The sequence below is a fragment of the Carassius carassius genome, chromosome 36 (genome assembly GCF_963082965.1).
Source record: "Carassius carassius chromosome 36, fCarCar2.1, whole genome shotgun sequence".
Taxonomy (NCBI): domain Eukaryota; kingdom Metazoa; phylum Chordata; class Actinopteri; order Cypriniformes; family Cyprinidae; genus Carassius; species Carassius carassius.
The window spans coordinates 12,245,942-12,265,399 of record NC_081790.1 but is presented as its reverse complement, the minus strand read 5'-3'; the positions used below and the strand labels follow the sequence as shown (position 1 = coordinate 12,265,399).

At 37.7% G+C, this 19,458-nt stretch overlaps 3 protein-coding genes across 3 annotated transcripts; 2 read left to right on the top strand and 1 right to left on the bottom strand.

The window, feature by feature from the left end:
- Window positions 1–363: 363 nt before the first annotated feature.
- Window positions 364–2,449, bottom strand: LOC132117186 (B9 domain-containing protein 2-like). Its single transcript, XM_059526291.1, has 4 exons — window positions 2,294–2,449; window positions 1,773–1,867; window positions 1,129–1,254; window positions 364–1,042 (listed from the first exon to the last, which is right to left on the bottom strand). The coding sequence occupies exons 2-4, from the start codon at window positions 1,858–1,860 to the stop codon at window positions 729–731; spliced, it is 528 nt and encodes a 175-aa protein (XP_059382274.1). The 5' UTR covers window positions 1,861–1,867; window positions 2,294–2,449; the 3' UTR covers window positions 364–728.
- A 6,117-nt stretch (window positions 2,450–8,566) lies between these two features.
- Window positions 8,567–9,687, top strand: LOC132116563 (odorant receptor 131-2-like). Its single transcript, XM_059525440.1, has one exon. The coding sequence runs from the start codon at window positions 8,716–8,718 to the stop codon at window positions 9,685–9,687; it is 972 nt and encodes a 323-aa protein (XP_059381423.1). The 5' UTR covers window positions 8,567–8,715.
- A 2,961-nt stretch (window positions 9,688–12,648) lies between these two features.
- On the top strand, window positions 12,649–13,683 carry LOC132116701 (odorant receptor 131-2-like). The gene has a single exon (XM_059525569.1). The coding sequence runs from the start codon at window positions 12,649–12,651 to the stop codon at window positions 13,609–13,611; it is 963 nt and encodes a 320-aa protein (XP_059381552.1). The 3' UTR covers window positions 13,612–13,683.
- Window positions 13,684–19,458: the final 5,775 nt, after the last annotated feature.

Here is a 19,458-nt window from a genome sequence, read left to right as displayed (position 1 = left end):
TTTTAGAGAGGAACTGATGAACCTCAATAGAAGCAAGATGCAAAACAGTGCATTAAAAAACTCTTTAACGCCCTTTCAAAACAATTCTGAAACAGGACGGTAAAAACTATTTCACCCTTTTAGAGAAGTTGATTTATACAGAGTGTGTGTCAAAAATGAGCTGTGATCTTACACGCCCTTGTCTTTTTTTAAGTCACACTAAAACAGTTTGAAACTCCACACAGGAAATGAGCAAAATGTGACAAAGAGCTGATTCTCACTATCTACGTAACACAGAGCCAGCTACAAAATATTACTGAAAGATCTGTCTACATCTATGAAGAAATAAAACCATACTGACACTATGAACAGGTCAGGTTTTTTTTTTTTTTTTTAAGGAGAGGTTTTTGCATATCAATTCTTGATGAATGACTTAAAAAATTTTAATTTTTGAAAACTGCCAATAAACTGAATTGCATCAAAACAAAATAGAATTCTATAAAACATACAAAGTGTACAAAATGAAATACAAAAGTATTCTTTGAGATCCAAAGCACAAAAACACTTTATCAGTCTGTAGAGATAAATCTATCAATCACCATTTCACTTAACTCTTTGTATGACATATAACACTTATATTTATACACACCCTATATTACTACCTCCTGCTCAATATAACAAAATATTTTACCTGCTTTTCCACTCCATATATCATAGACCTGAAATATATGACAATCTGTTGTCCGTTCTCAGGTCTCCACACCGTATCTGTCAAAGTGGCGCAGAATAACGCACAGCTCTAGTTCAACTGTGCCCATGCCAACAGTGTGGAGTCTGTATCTGTCTGCGCCGCTGTAAATGAGATCTGGCGAGCGCAGCTGTGGACCTCCTCCAACAAACATCTCAGCAAGTTGATCCTGCCAGGATCCCAGCGGTCGCCATGTCACGCACTGCAGACGATGCTGTCCTGGGCTTGATGGTACATGGATATAACCATAACCATACAGTTGGCATCGGCCAAAAGAGTCCTGATGCCACACCTGGAGATGAAGCTTTGGCCATCCTACAAGTAGAAAACACCTCTATATATTAAATCATGCTTAAGTGATTATAAACTCTTTCTTCGACACTAAAATACAAGATGAATACCTTGTAGGCCCTTAGTAGTGTAGTGCAAATCAATGGGATGACTCCAGTATGCCATGTCCCCAGTTTGAGGCATGTCCACCTGAGTCTGGCCTTCCTTCAGACCAGAAAGAAGTCTCCATGCTCCTCCTAAATGGCAAAAAAAAATGGTGAAAAAGGTTTTAGTAATTCATATTAATGCAAACTTTGAGATGTCTCAAATTAAAATTAAAATTAAAATTCACAAAATAAAAAACATAAATTCTTTACACCACTGAAATGCAAGACAAACACAATAATTATCTATAAGACCAGTATTTTTCAGTCACTACTGTACAAACCCCATAAGTGAATATGGAGATGAAAAAAAAACTATTAGATGGGATGATTTTTTTTCTTTCTCAATGTGTTTATGTTCTCTCACCAAATAATTGTGTTGCTTTTCAAAGGTGTGTTCCCCATGAAACATTGTGTTCTCTCACAAAACTCTCTTTTTTTCTTTTTTTGAGAACAATTCTTTTGGGAGAGAATGCAAAGATTTTGCATACAAAAATTCCCCCTATATTTCCTCTACTTTTTTATTAACACAACATGCCTGTAGGGGTCTGTAAACTTTTTCTTTTTTTTAACAAAGTATAAAATATTTTATAATAAAATAAAAAAGATACCTGCGTGTACACCCCATTTGCAGAAGAGGCTGTTCTGTGGGAATCCGGTGGCCCCGATGATCTGTCCAATTACATGCAATTCTGCCATAAGAGTCCTGAAATATCAATATGTAGACTGTTAGTTATCACATCCATCAGTCCAAATGACTATGACCAATGTCATACACTCTATTAGCATACACCACTATTCATATATATTTAGATTTATGCATTTTCTGAAAAATCGTTCTTTTCTGCTCCAACATATATCTTAACCATTTCTGTAAGTTAACGTTACATGTTTGTGATTGAAATTCATACTGTATCGTCTTTAGCATATACAAACTTCATAAATGTCAAACTCGTAACAGGTTCTGTAGATGTATTAAAACAGGTTTAGATAACAGCCTTAGGTTTAAGTTGAGTCTTTCTGCAGATACATGGAAACTAGGGTAAATTAAAACTAGCAGATCGCTAACGGGAGCAAACTAGCGACCCATCTGCACTCGTTTAACAAAAACAGTTACAATTCACACGCGTACCACAATCACCACATTCGAGTCATTGATCGGCAACGCGGCAATGAGCTGATAACGCTGATCCAGCAGCCTTGTTCCTTGTTTACAGCGCCTTCCTGTCGTCAGGGAGGATTTCCTTAGCAACTCACTTCCTCGTGCTCTGTGCTGGTGGATAGTTTTAGTTTGACAAGGTTTGTTGCTGCCATCTAGAGGCCCCTGCTTGTGTTGCATTGCAAGCAACGAGGAAGAAGCACCGTATTGTTATTGCTCTTCAGTTATTATTGTTATTCCTCTTAAAGCAGGCAGGGTTAACCTTACAGTAGTACCCAGCATTGATTACAGTCAGACTTCTGAAAATCCTTCATCACTTTAATTAAGATGATACTAATTTGATTTTAAAGCAAAAACACCACTTTATGACGTCTTTTTGCCTTGAATACAGATTTAAAATCATTAGATCAGGGGTCACCAATCTCGGTCCTGGAGGGCCGCTGTCCTGCAGAGTTTAGCTCCAACCGCAATTAAACACACCTGAACCAGCTAATCAAGATCTCACTAGGCATATGCTGAGTCCCAATTCGCATACTATCCGTCCTAAATAGTATGCGAAACTAGAATTAGTACGTCCCAAATCGTAGTATGTTGAAAAGAGCATAGGCGCCGATACCGTGGGTGCTCCGGGGCTCGAGCACCCACGGAAAATGAGCACCCACGTGTGCCAGTGCCAGACTGCCAGTAGGCTACATTTATTTAAAATTAAACATTGCAGTTGGCGCTATGAAGCGTCTGCCACACTGTGATTGGTTATGTTGTTGTCAGTGACAGTGACATAACCAGTCGCATGCATGTTCCATATCCTATCCACCCAGTGTTGCCAGACGTACGATAATTATCGTATTTGTACGATAATTTTTACCTCTGTACGATGTACGATCAATAATGAAAAAAATCCCGTAATGTACAATAATTTCAGAATTTTATTAAAATTTAAATGATGGTAGTTGCAGTCATAGGGCTTCTTTACTCATGTACGAAATCGGCTCATTACAGACACTCTAAATGCGTTCGTGTGCACCTGAGGGTGTGTTAAGAATGCAGGAGAGTGCCCTTCTTTAAAGCCAACGAGCACTAGTTGCGGTCCATGACAGCAAGAACCCCTTCAACATCTGGCAACACGCAGGATTCCGATGACAGTGGCTCAGATGTGTAGTTAACTGCACCATGCAGCAACAGCTAAATTCCTTCTTCACTGAACGCGACAAAGCAAGTGTTAAAAATCATTTTAATATGATTTAATATGATTTAATATGCGCTACGATGCAGAAAGTCACTGAAAATAATGGGATAGTATTTTGTCTCACTGCTTCCGTCCAACAATACGCCTTGTTATCTATTGTGGTAATTTGCAGGTCGTGTCAAAAAGTTGTTGGTTTAGAATAGATAAATAACTCTTTTGACTCGTGTACGATAATTTTCTTCCAAATACGATAATTTTGAACTTCTGGTACGATACTTGGACATTTCCAATCTGGCAACACTGTATCCACCAATCACAGCGTTTCTGAAAACGTCCCATCCCCCACTATACAGTGCCGTGCGAGTATGTAATCATTTACTGCTTTCCGTAATCACTAATCATTAATCAGAATAAAATGGACAGATTTGTTATTAAAAAAAACTGCACTGAAGATTTCGGTTTATTTTCTACATTTTGCTTTGGTTAGATTAGGTTTAGATTAAGGATTGTTTTCTTATATTTTGTTCTTTCCTTTGGCGCCGCTTTCATTCTTTTCCCATTTTATTGTTTGTTTGTTTACATTTTCACCTTGTACATAGCGCACATTATTATTGTTATTTTACTGGATCTAGTGGCTTTGGCTTTTTGTGAATAAACGTCCAGTATTTTTTCTCTTTCAAAGTTTTGTCTGTCATGTTCTTCCACCTCATTTCATACCCAGCAGTACGTTAATATGTAAATGTAAATGTTACGGTACATTCCCTAGACTCCTTAAAGTTCGTAACAGGGTTTAAATGGGAACATTTTTCTGCTCAAGTATAGGCCTATATACGGTTTAAAAGAGGAAAAACTAATGGACACAAAAGTAGCCTACTTTTGGTCAGAATACGAGTTCTTTGTTAAATACATAAAATAAAAAAATATTTTTTTAGCCTATATGAATAATGGATTCGAAACCTCAAAGAAAAGCCATGCCACTATCAAAAGAAACCTCGAAACATAAATGAGGTAGACATTCCCAGAAACTCATTATTTTAGTCGCAACAATCGGTTAAAGGGGTGGTTCGGGATTTTTGACATCGGACCTCATTTCTAAGTCAGCCTGGTTGTTATTCGTTAGTGGAGACATTTTTTTTTTTTAATTATCCAGTCTTTATATTTGGATAGATAGCCGATGCTAGGCTAGCGCGAGTCAATGGGTATATGTTAGCCAGCCATTAAAAACCGTTTTACCCGCTCCACAGTGCACCAATCGCAAATCAATTATAACACTAGACTATCGATGCAAATGTCCGTTGATAGAATAATGTTAGAAATCAAACTTACCTTTCATCACATTGCATTAGTTATAATTTGTTCCCTGTAATCATAAGCCTTGTCGACAGCAGCAGCGGAGTGATATTGATTACCTAGGCAATCGAGTGAGCCGGTCCACACATGACGCAAGTGTATTTACCTGCCGCTGGCACACTGATTATCACTAACATCACATAAGCAGAACAAAGTAGAGCCGGAGCAAAGTAAAATTCCGCAGCGGCTGAGAAACTAGTTCCTTTAGGATCATTGAGATGAAAGGTAAGTTTGATTTCTAACATTATTCTCTCAACGGACATTTGCATCGACAGTCTAGTGTTATAATTGATTTGCGTTTGGTGCACTGTGGAGTGGGTAAAACGGTTTTTAATGGCTGGCTAACATATACCCATTGACTCGCGCTAGCCTAGCATCGGCCAACTATCCAAATATAAGGACTTGATAATTTTTTTTTAAAAATGTCTCCACTGATGAATAACAACCAGGCTGACCTAAAAATGAGGTCCGATGTCAAAAATCCCGAACCACCCCTTTAATGGAAACGCTGTCCTTTCGCAATAGTTTTTTAATCAATATTTACAAAACATTAATTTCCCAAGAAGCTGAACGCATTAGCGGTTACGTGTCAGTTAAACTTTTCATCTCCAATCCTGTTTGTATTTTTGAGAAGTGACGCTGTTGTGTTTGTTTGTATCGGCCGCTGTCCATTAGCCTAAGGTTCTGAAATGCAATATTTTTTGAATAGCCTAGTCTATTTTTTTTATTTTTTAAATGGCGTGCGCCCTTGAGCACCCACGGAGAAAAACATAAATCGGCGCCTATGGAAAAGAGTATTACAAAGATACCCGGATGGTCTACTATTTGCGGTTAGAATTCGAAGTGCAGATCAATGCACACTCTAAGTGCTAATATTGCCCACAACCCATTGCGTGCGGGAGGGAGGAGCTTTGCGATGGCTTTGTTACACACATTGCACATGAACGTCAGAACCAGCCGCCTCACAAACGACCTGCGTTTGGTTCCACGACGATGCCGCCCTGCTTCTTCACTCCTCAACTTGGTAGAAGAACACAATCGTAAAATGTATTGTGAAAAAAAACGATGAGAAAAAAGATGGGAATAGTAAATAAAATTTTATTGGACATACAAGAATGAATGAAACGTTAACAGTTGTGGTGTGCGTAACTAGGCAACCACGTTGTCGTTCACGTTGCATGACGTCATCGAAGTATGTCCCAGAACGTGCATACTCTTTTGCTACGCACTCAAAAGTATGTACTTTTTCCTCACAAAAAAAGTACATACTTTTAGGTCGTAGTATAAGTAGGCGAATTGGGACTCAGCAATACTGAGTTTCAAACAGGTGTGTTGGAGCTGGTTGGAGCTAAACTCTGCAGGACAGCGGCCCTCCAGGACCGAGATTGGTGACCACTGCATTATATATTTAATAGCTATGATACTGTTTTTGAAATCACATATATGCTTTGATATGCCAGGAATTGCCTTGGGCAACCCGGGGCCTGGTTTCTCCCAAGGTTTTTTCTCCATTTTTTTCTCCATTTTGGTTCCTTGCCGCTGTCGCCTCTGGCTTGCTGGGGTCACTAAATGTACAGCGATATCGTTGACTTGATTGCAGATGATTGCACAGATACTATTTAAACTGAACTGAGATGATGACATCACTGAATTCAATGATGAACTGCCTTTAACTGTCATTTTGCATTATTGACATACTGTATATAATTAATGTTGTTTGGTTGCTTTGACACAATCTTTTTTGTTTAAAGCGCTATATAAATAAAGGTGACCTGAATTTTGGCAGTTAATGTTAACATTAACATTATAACTGTTTAATTAATTATTTATTTTTTCCTTTTGTTGAGTTAAGTAGGCTAGAATATTTCACATGTAAGAATAGCTATATTCATAGCATGTTCATGTGCATGTAGTGAAGAAGAAAAAGGTTTAATTTCAAGTCTTTTATAGACCATGTTTATCTTTTTGAAAACTTTGTTATTTAGCTCTTTACATTAGTATTTTGTTTGACAAATGGAGAGTTAAATGTATTTCATTGCATGTCTGTCACCACACATCACCTTCTTAGAACGTCCCCTGAAGATGTCATGATTATTTAATACTTTGATGTTTACACGGCGTACTAAATAACAACATGTGCCAAACATAAGGTTCTCTTCTCCCTGTGGCCCAAAGTATCCACCTCAGGTAGACATCAACTCCACATCTCAAAGCCTCAGAGACCACATTTGTACAAAAACACAGACAAATAGTAAATATTTAATGAGACTCTTAATGGAAACACAAGGGACTGTGTGTGAGTGGATTCTGATGTAACCTCTAAGACTGACATGATGATAGTTCATACCAACACCATAAGTGCATATCCTATTTTGAAGCACATTAGCGTATTATAAATATAATATAAGAGTATTATATTCAAATGTATTAACATTTGTTGACTTATCGGTCAGGACTTACTGATATAAAAATCACAGTTAAACTTGTTCACAATGCACATTTCTTAATATTAAGCCTAAAATGTGTTTTTATGCCATTACTGATAAGGATTGTATATCAGTCTTTAAATGCAAGATATTTAAAGTGTACCTAAAGTATACTTGCAATAGTTCCTTTTTAACACAATCAAATATAGCCCTATATCTATATATCTATACTATACTATATCTACACAATTAAAGTGCATTAAGTACAAAATTAGTTGTTCCAATTTAACAGACTTTACATACATCAGTTTAAAAAAATGCAGTATATAAGCATAAAATAAATGTATTTCAAATACATTTTAGAATATTTATTTTTCACTAGGCAAATCAAATCAAACGACCTCATCTGTACTAATGAAAGAGGCCTGCAGGAGGACTATTGACACGGTTCTGAGGCCTAGAAAACAAGCCATTATAGTGACTGAACAAAATTTTGTTGGCCTGCACTCTTAAAATTAAAGATGCTTTATGATGCCATAGAAGAATCTTTTTTTTATCTAAATGGTTCCATAAAAAACCTTTAACCAGTGAAGATCATTTCTGTTTCACAGAAGGTTCATTGTGGTGAAAGAAGGTTCTTCAGATTATAAAAAGGTAAGAAAGAGATGGTTCTTTAAAGAACGTTTGATTGAATGGTTCTTTGTGGAACCACAAATGGTTCTTCTATGGTATCGCTTTTGAAGCACCTTTACTTTTTAGAGTGTTGTCACTCCAACTGCAAATATTCAGTGCAAATGAGATGAAATCGGTGCATTTAAATGGACTTATTCATTCACATTGGAAATCAAAATTTGAGGTTAATTACATTATCACACGCATTTGTGCTACTGCTAACAAGCCAGCTACATTTGATGACTCAAATGGAATAAGTATTCGTAAATATTCTTAATGCACTCAGTTTCCTCAAATGGTTTAAATTTGCTGAAAATATACTCAAATATAATCAATTAACATCTTGTGAAGTGAAAACCTTCATGTTTGTACAAAACAAATGCATTCTAAACAGTTCTAAACAAATGTTGATAGACTTTTATAGTTAAAAGTCTTAATGATGAATTTGTTTATTACAAACATACAGCTTTTCACAGCTCATGCACACACACACAAACACACACACACACACACACACACACACACACACACAAACCAGCCGGAGGGATTCAATACGTAACTTATGACAAGATATTGGATAATGGTGTTTAAAGTGTGATGTTCTAGTGGCACTCAGCAATCATTCTCTCTCTGTGACTTCAACAACAGTGGCAAAGCCCTACTCAAGATCTGCAGCATGAAGGAAGGATTTAATGCATTACAGTATTATGTATTTAATAACAGCATCTGTGGGTCAATTTGATCTCCATGCCTTATGTTAGATGTCTAATTTGAATGAATCTAAAGCTAACATCACTCAGACTGTAGTGATGGATCAAAATGCACTGAAGATGTTCTTGTCTGGGACCCCGTGTGTTATTTTCCTTTATGTAAATGGGGTCATGCTCTTCACCTTGAGTAAAAAGACTGTTTTCCAGGAGATGCCTCGCTACATGCTGTTTGGTCACATGCTTTGGGTCGACACGCTTAATCTATTTATGAGTGTAGTGTTGTATATATGTGCTGTTAGTAGAATGTCAATTATGAAAAATATCTGTCTTGTTCTTGTCATTTCTACAACAGCTCTCTTACATGTTTCTGTGCTGAATCTGTCTTTAATGTCACTGGAGAGGTATATAGCCATCTGTTTTCCTCTCAGACATGCAGAAATCACCACTTCTGAAAGAACTAAAATGGCTATTGCTATTGTTTGGATGATGGGTTTGATTCAGCCCCTCTCTGATATGATTACTTTCTATGCTATTGATTCTACGAGTGCAGTGATGAATTTGTTCTGCTCAAGAACCACTCTTTTCAGACTTCAGATTTATAAGAAACTTGAAATATCTATCACTTGTGTATTTTTTGTGTCTGTGTGTTTTGTTATTGTATTTACTTATGCCTCTATAGCAGCTGTGGCTAAAACTGCCTCCAGTGATAAAGCTTCGGCCAAAAAAGCCAACAAGACTGTTCTGCTGCATTTGTTACAGCTGGTTCTTGGTCTCATATCCCTTTTATTGGAACCCATTTTTGAAGCTATGTATGTTCATGTTGACTATAATACTTTGGTAAACTTAATGTATTTTTTCTTTGTAGTGTTTATAATTTTCCCAAGATGTTTAAGTCCTCTTGTATATGGCCTGAGAGACCAGGCCTTTGGCTCATCATTTAAATACTACTTCACATTGGGTTTCAAAAGGCAAAACAGATGTAATACAGAAATACATTTAGTAGCAGGTGGTTGTAAAATATAGTTTACTATCTAATTGATGATACAATGTTCTTTAAAATGCTTTAGTTGATAATATTGTCTTTCATTTTATTGAGACAAAAAGATAATTATCTAAAACTGCAAAATATGATCTTGTGTGAGGAGATACTGGAGTAAAATAATTGAATCTAACATAGAGATTAGTTAAAATGTTTGTCAGAACAAATCTCTGAATAAAATCACAAATATAGGATAGAGTTTTACATGGGTTTTCATTTTAAACTCTGAAGCGAAATACAAGTGCATAAAGTTTATACATTATTTACACCCAAAACTTATATATTAGTCTCTTAATGCTGTACGCCTGTAAAACAGGCCCCCCCCCCTTGTTATACATTGTAATATAGGCCTAAATAAATAAAAAAAACTAAGTCATTTAACATTAAAGGTGGTTTAACTGCATAACTGAAGACTTTTCTGACCTGAAACTGTATATCAAACTGAAAGCAATCATGTTTCATCAGCTGACAAGAGTTGTGTGCATTTTGTATTAATATATTTATTTTTTGCAGGAGCTCTGTGCCAAGAGCATAAGTAATAAAAGAAAAAAAAAGAAATTTGCCATGGAACAATATGTTCCTGAAGGGCATGCATCATTCCATTCACTATTTGCTTGTCCAGGTTTTTCTCATGACCAAGGACTGTACATAAATGTAAGTCTCCCAAATCTCTTAGACAGGTTCCTGTTTGTCATTTTCCTTTCCTGCAGCCCTTGTTCTCTTGTCATCAAATCTCACAATCCTTGACAGTTGATGGAATGCGCTCTGTCTCTCTCTCTCTCTCTCTCTCTCTCTCTCTCTCTCTCTCTCTCTCTCTCTTTCTCACACACAAACAAACAAATTAACTGTAACATTTTGAGAATGTGAAATAAAATGACTGAGATTCTCAGTCATAAAGGCTGAGATTCTGTAAGCAGGTAATATACACTTATATTAGTTAGTATACACAGCAGTTACATAGTAGCCTACAAAGGATAAAGTTAGAATAGTATTTATAACTCTTATTTTATTTTATTATTTCTCTTTTTATATTTACCGTTTCCTTTTTTAACGCTTCCTGTTACTTGAGCTTGTTAGTTATTGTTGTTTCCTTTTGATTATGAAAGGAATTAAATTATTTCCTTACGAAATTAACTCCCCAAGCCAAAACTCAGGAGCTCACAGAAAACAGATACCATTCTGCCATGCAATAAAACAATAAAACTGATCTGGAAAAGAGATCTTCAAGGAGTGCAAACAACACCTATTTACGACCTCCTTCCTCCCTCTCCTCTCCCCTCCTTGCCTCTGACTCTCACTCTTCTCTTCCAAAAGCAAGAATATCCATATGCCATGTTATATCTTGTGAAAATGTTGTTTTTTCCACTTCATGTTTAGTATCATTTTAAAGGTCTCTGTGCGATTGGTAAAATGGTCTCAATTTCACAATAGTCATTTATTTTATGAGAAAGATCAAGAACTTTTGTAGAATTGTGTTCGGCTGAGAAGGAGGTGTGTCCCCCTTTAGGGGTCTTTGAGAATGTTTAACTCCAACCAGGTTTGACCCTTATGTGACATCATCGGAGACCTGATTTCTGTCTATCACTGCTGTTAGCAAGTTGTATGGGAAAAGACTAAATAAACTACACTTTTGTCATAAGCAAGCAGAAGGCAGCGGGCAAAACATGTATTAGTCTACCTACATCCTCTGACTAGCATCAGACTGGCGAGTTTGCGATCGTAAGATCCACGTGAAGCTAGCATGAGACTTAAAAGAGACATTAGGTCCCCAGTGAACGGATAATTGAAAGTATAGTGAGTCCGGAATAATCACATATCAAAATTGATACATAATCAACCTTTGTGATCAGTTTTTAAATAAAAACATTGTCTAAATTTAATGATCACGTGAAATTGGAGTCAGATTGAGCATAGAGCTAGACTAGGATTTAAACTAAATCCTGATAAATTCAGAAGTGCAAGTAAAAGACCGAATACGCATTAAACCTTCGACCAGGGTGGATCCTTACAATTACTTTTCCTTCCTTTTGTTAGTGTTCATTGACATTTTACAAAAAAGACATGTTAATTGCAAAATGTTTACATAAACTATTATGTTTGAATGAACTGCATTTTTTAAATTAAATTAAAAAAAGGTTAACAAAAACAAAAAAACTTGTTTTCTTTCTTTGTTCTGAGCAGCTAGTGCTAAAAAATCTTCAAAAACATGTATTTGAAAGGCCTAGCCTCTGTTTTAATCTGAAATACAACATTAATTTAAAGATAATTTTGAACAATTAGAAAGAAAAGTACTATTTTCAATGAGAAAAAATGTTCATTGCATAAATATTCATTAATACCTTAAAATTTTCTCAAAATACAAAATAAAAAAGAACAAATATTACTGAATAAAAATATATTCCATTGATTTTACTGGGGGGCAAAAAAGTTATATTTCAGGTGTCCGGTCACTTTTGACCATGACAAAACTAAGGATGACTCCCAAATGAGGGCCGCCCAAGAGTTAAAGTACTCTATTAATATACAAGATATTCAAAATATTAATGCCATTAAGTGGCTCTCTGACCATTGTGACAATGTGTTTTCCCAATTGTGAACGTGAAGAAATGTAATACACAGCCTGTATTATAACTGCAAAGACAGAAACAAACAAAGAAATATAAACCACTGGGGTTGGCTATTTTTACTTTATACTATTAATCAGGCACTAAACAAAGGGTTATTTATTTTTCTTTTCTTTTTTTTAACAGGCCTTTTGACAAGCACACAAACCAGCCACTGGGGATTCATACGTAGTTAATGACAGCTACTTTGCAATGATAATAAAAGTGGGACGGTCTCTGATCATTCTCTGTGTCTTCAACAACAGCACTGACACAAGCTAGAAGTTTTGCTACTTTAAGGACTTTTGCAGTATTATTCAGTGCTTTATAATCTTGTTGATGATGTCTACGTTTAATGATTCTGCATCTAACATCACTCAGATTGTACTGCCGTTGCATCAAGATTTGAAAACATTTTTGTCTGTGTCCTCATGTGTTATTTTTCTCTATGTCAACGGGGTCATGATCTTCACTTTAAAGAAGAAGACTGTTTTTCAGGAGGCATCCCGCTATATTTTGTTTGGACACATGCTTTGGATTGACACGTTTAATCTTGTGATGAGTGTAGTGTTGTTTGTGTGTGCTGTTTGTAGGGTTTTTGTAATGAAAATTGTCTGCCTTGTGCTTCTCGTTGCTGCAACAGCTATTTATCAGGTCTCTACCTTGAATCTGGCGTTAATGTCACTGGAGAGGTATGTGGCCATCTGCTTTCCTCTCAGACATGCAGAAATCACCACTAATGGAAGAACTAACGTGGCCATCGGTGTCATTTGGATGATAAGCTGCATTCAATCCCTGTCCGAGATTATTGTCTTTTATTCTATTGATACCACAAACATAGCACTGAATTTGTTCTGCTCAAGACCTACTCTTTTCAGGCTGCAGATCTACAAGAATCTTGGTATAGCTTTCACATGTATGTTTTTCATGTCTGTGTGTTTTGTTATTATCTTTACTTATGCCTCTATAGCAGCTGTGGCTAAAACAGCCGCCTGTGATAAAATTTCGGCCAAAAAAGCCAACAAGACTGTTCTGCTGCATCTAATACAACTGGGACTCTGTGCTGCTTCTATCTTAATTGGAGTTATTCAAGATGCCATTTTCGTTTATACTGACTATATGACTTCAATTAATGTGATGTATTTTTGCTTTGTAGTGTTTATGATTTTTCCAAGATGTTTAAGTCCTCTTATATATGGTCTGAGAGATCAGGCCTTCAGCTGTTTATTTAAATACTACTTCACTTTTGGTTTCAAAAGGAAAAACAGTTGTAAAACAGAAATACATTTAGTATCAGGTGGTTGAGAAATAGCAGATGTATCTGATGGCTATTGAAATGTTATCTAAAATGTTTTAGTAAATATTATTTTGTCACTATCTTTTCACTACATATGTGTATATAACTGCAAAACATTAGCTTATACAATGAGCAACAGAAGTTCAGCAATAGAAAAATAACTTGCAAGTATATTTAACAAACAATGTTTGCCGGTGCACTGACCACGGATATGGTTTTGCAAGTGTTATTAGTTAATGTTTTGTACCCTTTCTGGCCATGTGACAAACATAATCACAGTTAATTCTGAGGTTCTTTTGCTATTTTGTTTGTCATTTTATGGAATATATGTAACATCAAACTGGGTTCAGAAGCAACAGCCTTTTTGAAGGTTTAACAATAAGAAAAATAAAATACTGGGTCAATGTTACTGACAACTTAGTCAAACATGTATTTCTTGCTAACATAGGAATACGTTTTATAAGCAATTCATATGCAGTTCAGTTTATATGCAAATGATAGATTCATTTTCACTGTTACATTTAATTTTTTCATTTTTCATGGCAACACATTTACAATACTAGCATTACAAACTAGCTTTTGCATGAAACCTGTAAATTAAATCATTTAAATCTGTAAAAAAGATAAACTGGTTTGTGTGCATGTTTGGCACATGATCTGGCAAGTGGACCATTTTTGTGTGTGTGCATTAAAGCCACGTCAGAACTTTACAAGCCACTGCTTGATTTTTTTCCCCAAACCACTGGAGCACAAAAAACGCCACCTTACAGCCAGTTCTAAAGATTTCATTGGTCATGTCACCCACAGTGCTGTTTGCCTACACAATGGAGAAGGAGGTCTCAGAACAAAAGTGGGCTTTTCTAAAACGATGGGCTTTTTTATACTATACCGTTTCTAAATCATTCAGTGAAAACCATGCAGTGAAAATGATGCCCTATACCTGACCCCACCCCAGTGGAGGTTCTACATTGATTTACACCCTGGGTGAGACCTACTTCAAACCCCACAAAATTCTGCACAAACAGTTATATTTTATTATAACAACATAAGTGAAAGAGAAAAGTATACCTCTCAGTTGCACAAATTCTTCATTAGAACATTTGAAAAACACACTTAAGAGAATCCAGTTATTTAACTATTGCAATTACAACAGGAAACACACTTTTAAAGCAGCACCATCTCCACCTCCAACATTGCCAAAACACAATGAACACAATTCTGCACAAAATATGACAGTATTGGTTATCAGAAATAAATATACACTATATACATAAATGTTACAAAAATATATATAATCAGATATATAAAAAATGTAACAAGAGCAGAGAGTAATAATAATAAAGAGGATGCTCCAAAATATCACAGGCTATATCCTCCTGAGACCCAGAAAGAAAAAAAAGAATAGTTTGAATTTAGTTTTTTTTAGTTTTTTCATGTCATCACATTGTTTAGACTAGAGCATAAGTAAGTGCAAAAAAAAATAATAATAATAATAATTAATATGTTATGCTTTGTCCTCTGTTGTTGACTCTAGGAGTCAGTTGTTTAAAAAATATAATAACATGAAATTATATGTATAGGAAAAATCATGGGTTCCCTGTCAAGGGAACTTCGACCTGCGTCCTCTTTAGGGGACACTATGGGGAACACCTCGTCGTGACCCGTGTCTGAAGCATACTTTGAAACACGGCAACATGTTGGCCGGCGACAGCCTCTGACGTCACTACCGGTGCGACTATAAATACGTGCCCGTAGGACTCGTCACTCATCTTCTTCGTCTTCATTGACTGTTTTGTTTGAAGTGTGCATCTGAGAGACGACCACGGTAAGAGCGATCTTTCTTTGTTTATCATGGCATCCACTAGCAAGGCGTTTAAACAGTGCGCGCATCCGTGTCAGCGTTATTTGACACCTGATGACACACACAGTCTTTGCGTCTCTTGTTTGGGCGAAGAGCACGTGCGCGATGTCCTTGAGGGGGCGATCTGCGTGCATTGTGAGCGTTTTTCTATGAAAAAGCTCCGCTCTCGTTTGTTTCTCTTTTCGAGGAAAGAGGGACAGCCATCTGTCTCCCGCGGCTCAGGACCCGCCGCTGTGGAGGCACGGAGGAGAATGAGCTCGTGGGGATCACAGGTGGATCTCGTTGAGGAGTTTAGAGAGGGACTTTCCCTTTCACGCTCTTCGGCGGCAGACAAGAGTGAACTTCAGGAGGAAGATGTGTTGTCATTAACCCTTTCTGATACTAAAATTAGTGCTCTGCTGGGTTCTACCCAGGAAGAGCAGGAGATGTCTGAGGATTGCGAAGAAGCTGAGGCTGAGCCTTCTCAATCCTCCTGCCCTGCGTATGGGGAGCTGTTAGAGGTTATGGATCGTGCCACAGCAAAGTTAGACTTGCCATGGAAACGTACCAGCAAAATAATGCCACGAGGTCGTCTTGATGAGCGTTATTTATCTGACCATAGCCCTCCAGCCCAGGTGAGCCTTCCATTCTTGCCTAATTTACATGCAGAAGTCGAAAAAGAATGGAAGAGGCCATTTTCTTCTCGCATCCATCGTTTTCAGCATACGAGTTATGCTAACATCGAGGGCATGCGCGAAAATGGTTATGAGAAGATGCCCCCTGTAGAAGAGACGCTGGCTAGCTATCTCTCTGTGGGGGAAACATCCTCTCTTAAATCTCCCTCTTTGCCATCTAAGCCCCTCCAGGATACATCCCGCTTAAATGGCAGAGCATACGCAGCAGCAGGTCAGGCGGTGGCTTCATTGCACACGATGGCAGTGCTTCAGGCCTATCAGGCTGACCTGTTGAAGGACCTGGATAGGTCCGTTCTCGTCCGAATCGGAGCGAAACCCAGGTAGCTACTCATTCCCTTTGTATGTTTTTAACTTCTGCTCTTATCCTCCCTTGCCTAATTCCCCTATAACCACCAGCTCTCCACCTGATCGAGGTTAGGGGGAAAAAATTCTCTCAAAACATATGCTGGACTTATGATGTTTTTTTTATGATGGTGGTTATGTGTCTACTAACATTCTATGAGTCTTTTTTACAGTGCTCAGTCGTGGCATCTAATAAACACCCGTCAGCACTGACCTTCCGGCCTCGTGCTCTGGTATTAGGTGGCCGAGATCACGGGCTTCTGCGGGAGCCTCGCTGATCTTCAGAACTGGCACGGCACTGCAGGAGATTTCATGAATGTCTGGCCAGGTCACCCTGAGGGGCCTCCTGGCCGCTTATATGCACTGTCACATCCAGTGGGAAGGTGGAGGTGGTAGTTACAGAATTCTTCCTTTATATACTGCCTCAGGTGATGCTCCCCTCGCCAGAGGTTTGTAAAATTGGAGCTCGCCTCTGCAATGCTTAGGAACCTCTAAGTACACACGCTACGCTCTGTGTACTTCTTAAAGTGGTAAGTGTGCACGCAAGACTCTGCACACTTTTCTGAAATCCTGTATGGTAAGGGTTACGCGCTCAGCTTCGTTCCCTTTTCGAGATGGTTAATCCTTGGTTCCTTTGGCTCCATTCAGCCGGAGTGCATTTGTTTATACACTTCAAGCATTGCTTCCCTCAACGTGAAGGGATATTGGGGCGGTTCTCGCGGTAGTTTAACAGCGGTCCTCTTTCCAGAAAGGGTCACGTGTGAGTACGCTACTCTGAATTCTGAGTTTTCCTCTCATATGAGACTGCGTTCTCTGTTTTTCACCAGAGCGCTCCACCATTAGTTCAACAGATCGAGTTGATATTCTCAAAACATATTTTTGAGATACATCATTCCATCTGTGAGCTGCTCGTTCAGAGTGCCACGAGAACCCCTCCCTAGAACAGTATTTAAAAAATCCATGCTATGGTAAGTGTGCGCACTTTCTGAAATCCAAACTGTGGTAAGTTTGCACGCTAATGCTCTGCGTTCTTTCTAAAAATCCTTTATGGTAAGGGCTTCGCGCGGTTGCCTCATGCCCTTTCTTGAGTTGGTGAAAAGCCCCGTTCATCTTAGGCACCACTCTATTTATGTATCTTTGAATACCTATCTAAGCAGGATATGGCTACCAGGGATCTGTTGAGACAGCTCCTTCAGCAAACTTGTGCGAGAGCAAGCGGTAGCCCCTGTGTGACAGGCAAGACCTTGTATAAATACTGGTTTCTTAGCCGTATCCCTTTAGAGGAATCCTTCCTGATTCCAGGCCTTTAAGCTCTACTCCGGGCCGAGGCCCTAACAAGTAACTGGCTATGCAGCTTAGGCCTTTGGCCGTAAGGGATAATGTCACAAACAGCCGTCTAAACGTCCCAGGGGCAACTCCCATGGAAATGGTAGAGTTGGTACTTAGTGTTTGCCATGTTCTGGCCTGCACTCCCCTCAGCATGGCGGCGTGGGTATACTGTTCCCCATAGTGTCCCCTAAAGAGGACGCAGTTCGAAGTTCCCTTGACAGGGAACGTCTCAGGTTACGAATGTAACCATGGTTCCCTGAGAGGGAACGAGAGACACTGCGTCCTCTAGCTCCCTGCCATGCTTCGGACGCAAGCTTCACGAAGAAGATAAGTGACGGGTCCTACGGGCACGTATTTATAGTTGTGCCGGTAGTGACATCAGAGGCTGTCGCCGGCCAACATGTTGGCGTGTTTCAAAGTATGCTTCAGACACGGGTCCTGACGGGGTGTTCCCCATAGTGTCCCCTAAAGAGGACGCAGTGTCTCGTTCCCTCTCAGGGAACCATGGTTACATTCGTAACCTGAGACGATTTTTTTTTTCAATCACCAATAACTTTTTGGGTTCAGGATTTTTTTTTAAACCAAAATTTGTATAAAGATGATTCTCAACCATGTTATGAAATATATAATAGAATAAACTGATACACCGTTTAAGTTATGCAATATGTGGGTAAAATGGCCATAAATTTATATTCCCATTCAATGCAATGTATCTATACACTGTATCTAATTTGCATATTAATGTGTTGGAGAAACATTTAATGAAAAAAGAAGTGTAGTAATTGGAGTAATGATTGGCAACATTTTAATAATAATATCTAATATTTCATAGGAATATTGATGTATAATTTATTTGCATATTCACTTGTTGTGTGTCCCAAATGCCTGATAAACATGATTTAAGTCCTGATGTTCTCTACAGTGGATATGAAATCAATGCCCTGTTCTGAACCAGTAAGTCATTTTTTGATTTGAAACTCCATAACATTTTGACATAACTTCTGAGATGTTGGTTTAAGAAATACAATTTGAAAAGTAGTCTGACTCTGACTCTAAATTCCATTAGAGTATTGCTCTACAGTGGATCCCCGTTGAAAAGTTGATACCAATTTCCACTTCATGCCCTCTTTTTGAGTTTTGCTTAAAAATGAAAAATACTTTACATCATTTATTGTGTGTGAAGAATGAAAAATGACCAAATCAAATTTGTCCAAATTTTAAGCACTTTTTACTGTTAAAATAATAGCAACAGGGTGCTGCACTCTAAAAAAAAAATTTTTGACTCAAAAAAAATCTATGCAACAGTTTGCATCAACAATTTTTAAGTTGAAATTATGTTCAACCAACAACACTTGTGTTAATGAAAATTAGTAACTAGCAACTAAATATTTAAGTTGTTTATAAAAAAAATGTATCAACAAAATGAATCTGTCTTACAACCCAAACTTTTAAAGACTTTAAATTATTTTTTTATTTTTATTTTTTAAGTGCAAGATAAGTAAATGGTCCTAAAATAACACAACACATGCTTTTGTAATGTTTTTTATTTATTTTATTTTTTATTGGATAGGCTAAACACACAGACACAACCCTCCCCTTTCCATCCGCCCCCACAGACACACTAAACAGCCACTGGGATTCAACACGTA

Excerpts from the sequence above, each read along its gene's own strand:
- LOC132117186 (XM_059526291.1), bottom strand. The coding sequence starts at position 1,860 with ATGGCAGAATTGCATGTAATTGGACAGATCATCGGGGCCACCGGATTC. Across the intron at positions 1,255-1,772 it reads CAAATGGGGTGTACACGCAG|GAGGAGCATGGAGACTTCTT; the intron begins GTATCTTTTTTA and ends TTTGCCATTTAG. Across the intron at positions 1,043-1,128 it reads CACTACTAAGGGCCTACAAG|GATGGCCAAAGCTTCATCTC; the intron begins GTATTCATCTTG and ends TTCTACTTGTAG.
- LOC132116701 (XM_059525569.1), top strand. The coding sequence starts at position 12,649 with ATGTCTACGTTTAATGATTCTGCATCTAACATCACTCAGATTGTACTG.
- LOC132116563 (XM_059525440.1), top strand. The coding sequence starts at position 8,716 with ATGTCTAATTTGAATGAATCTAAAGCTAACATCACTCAGACTGTAGTG.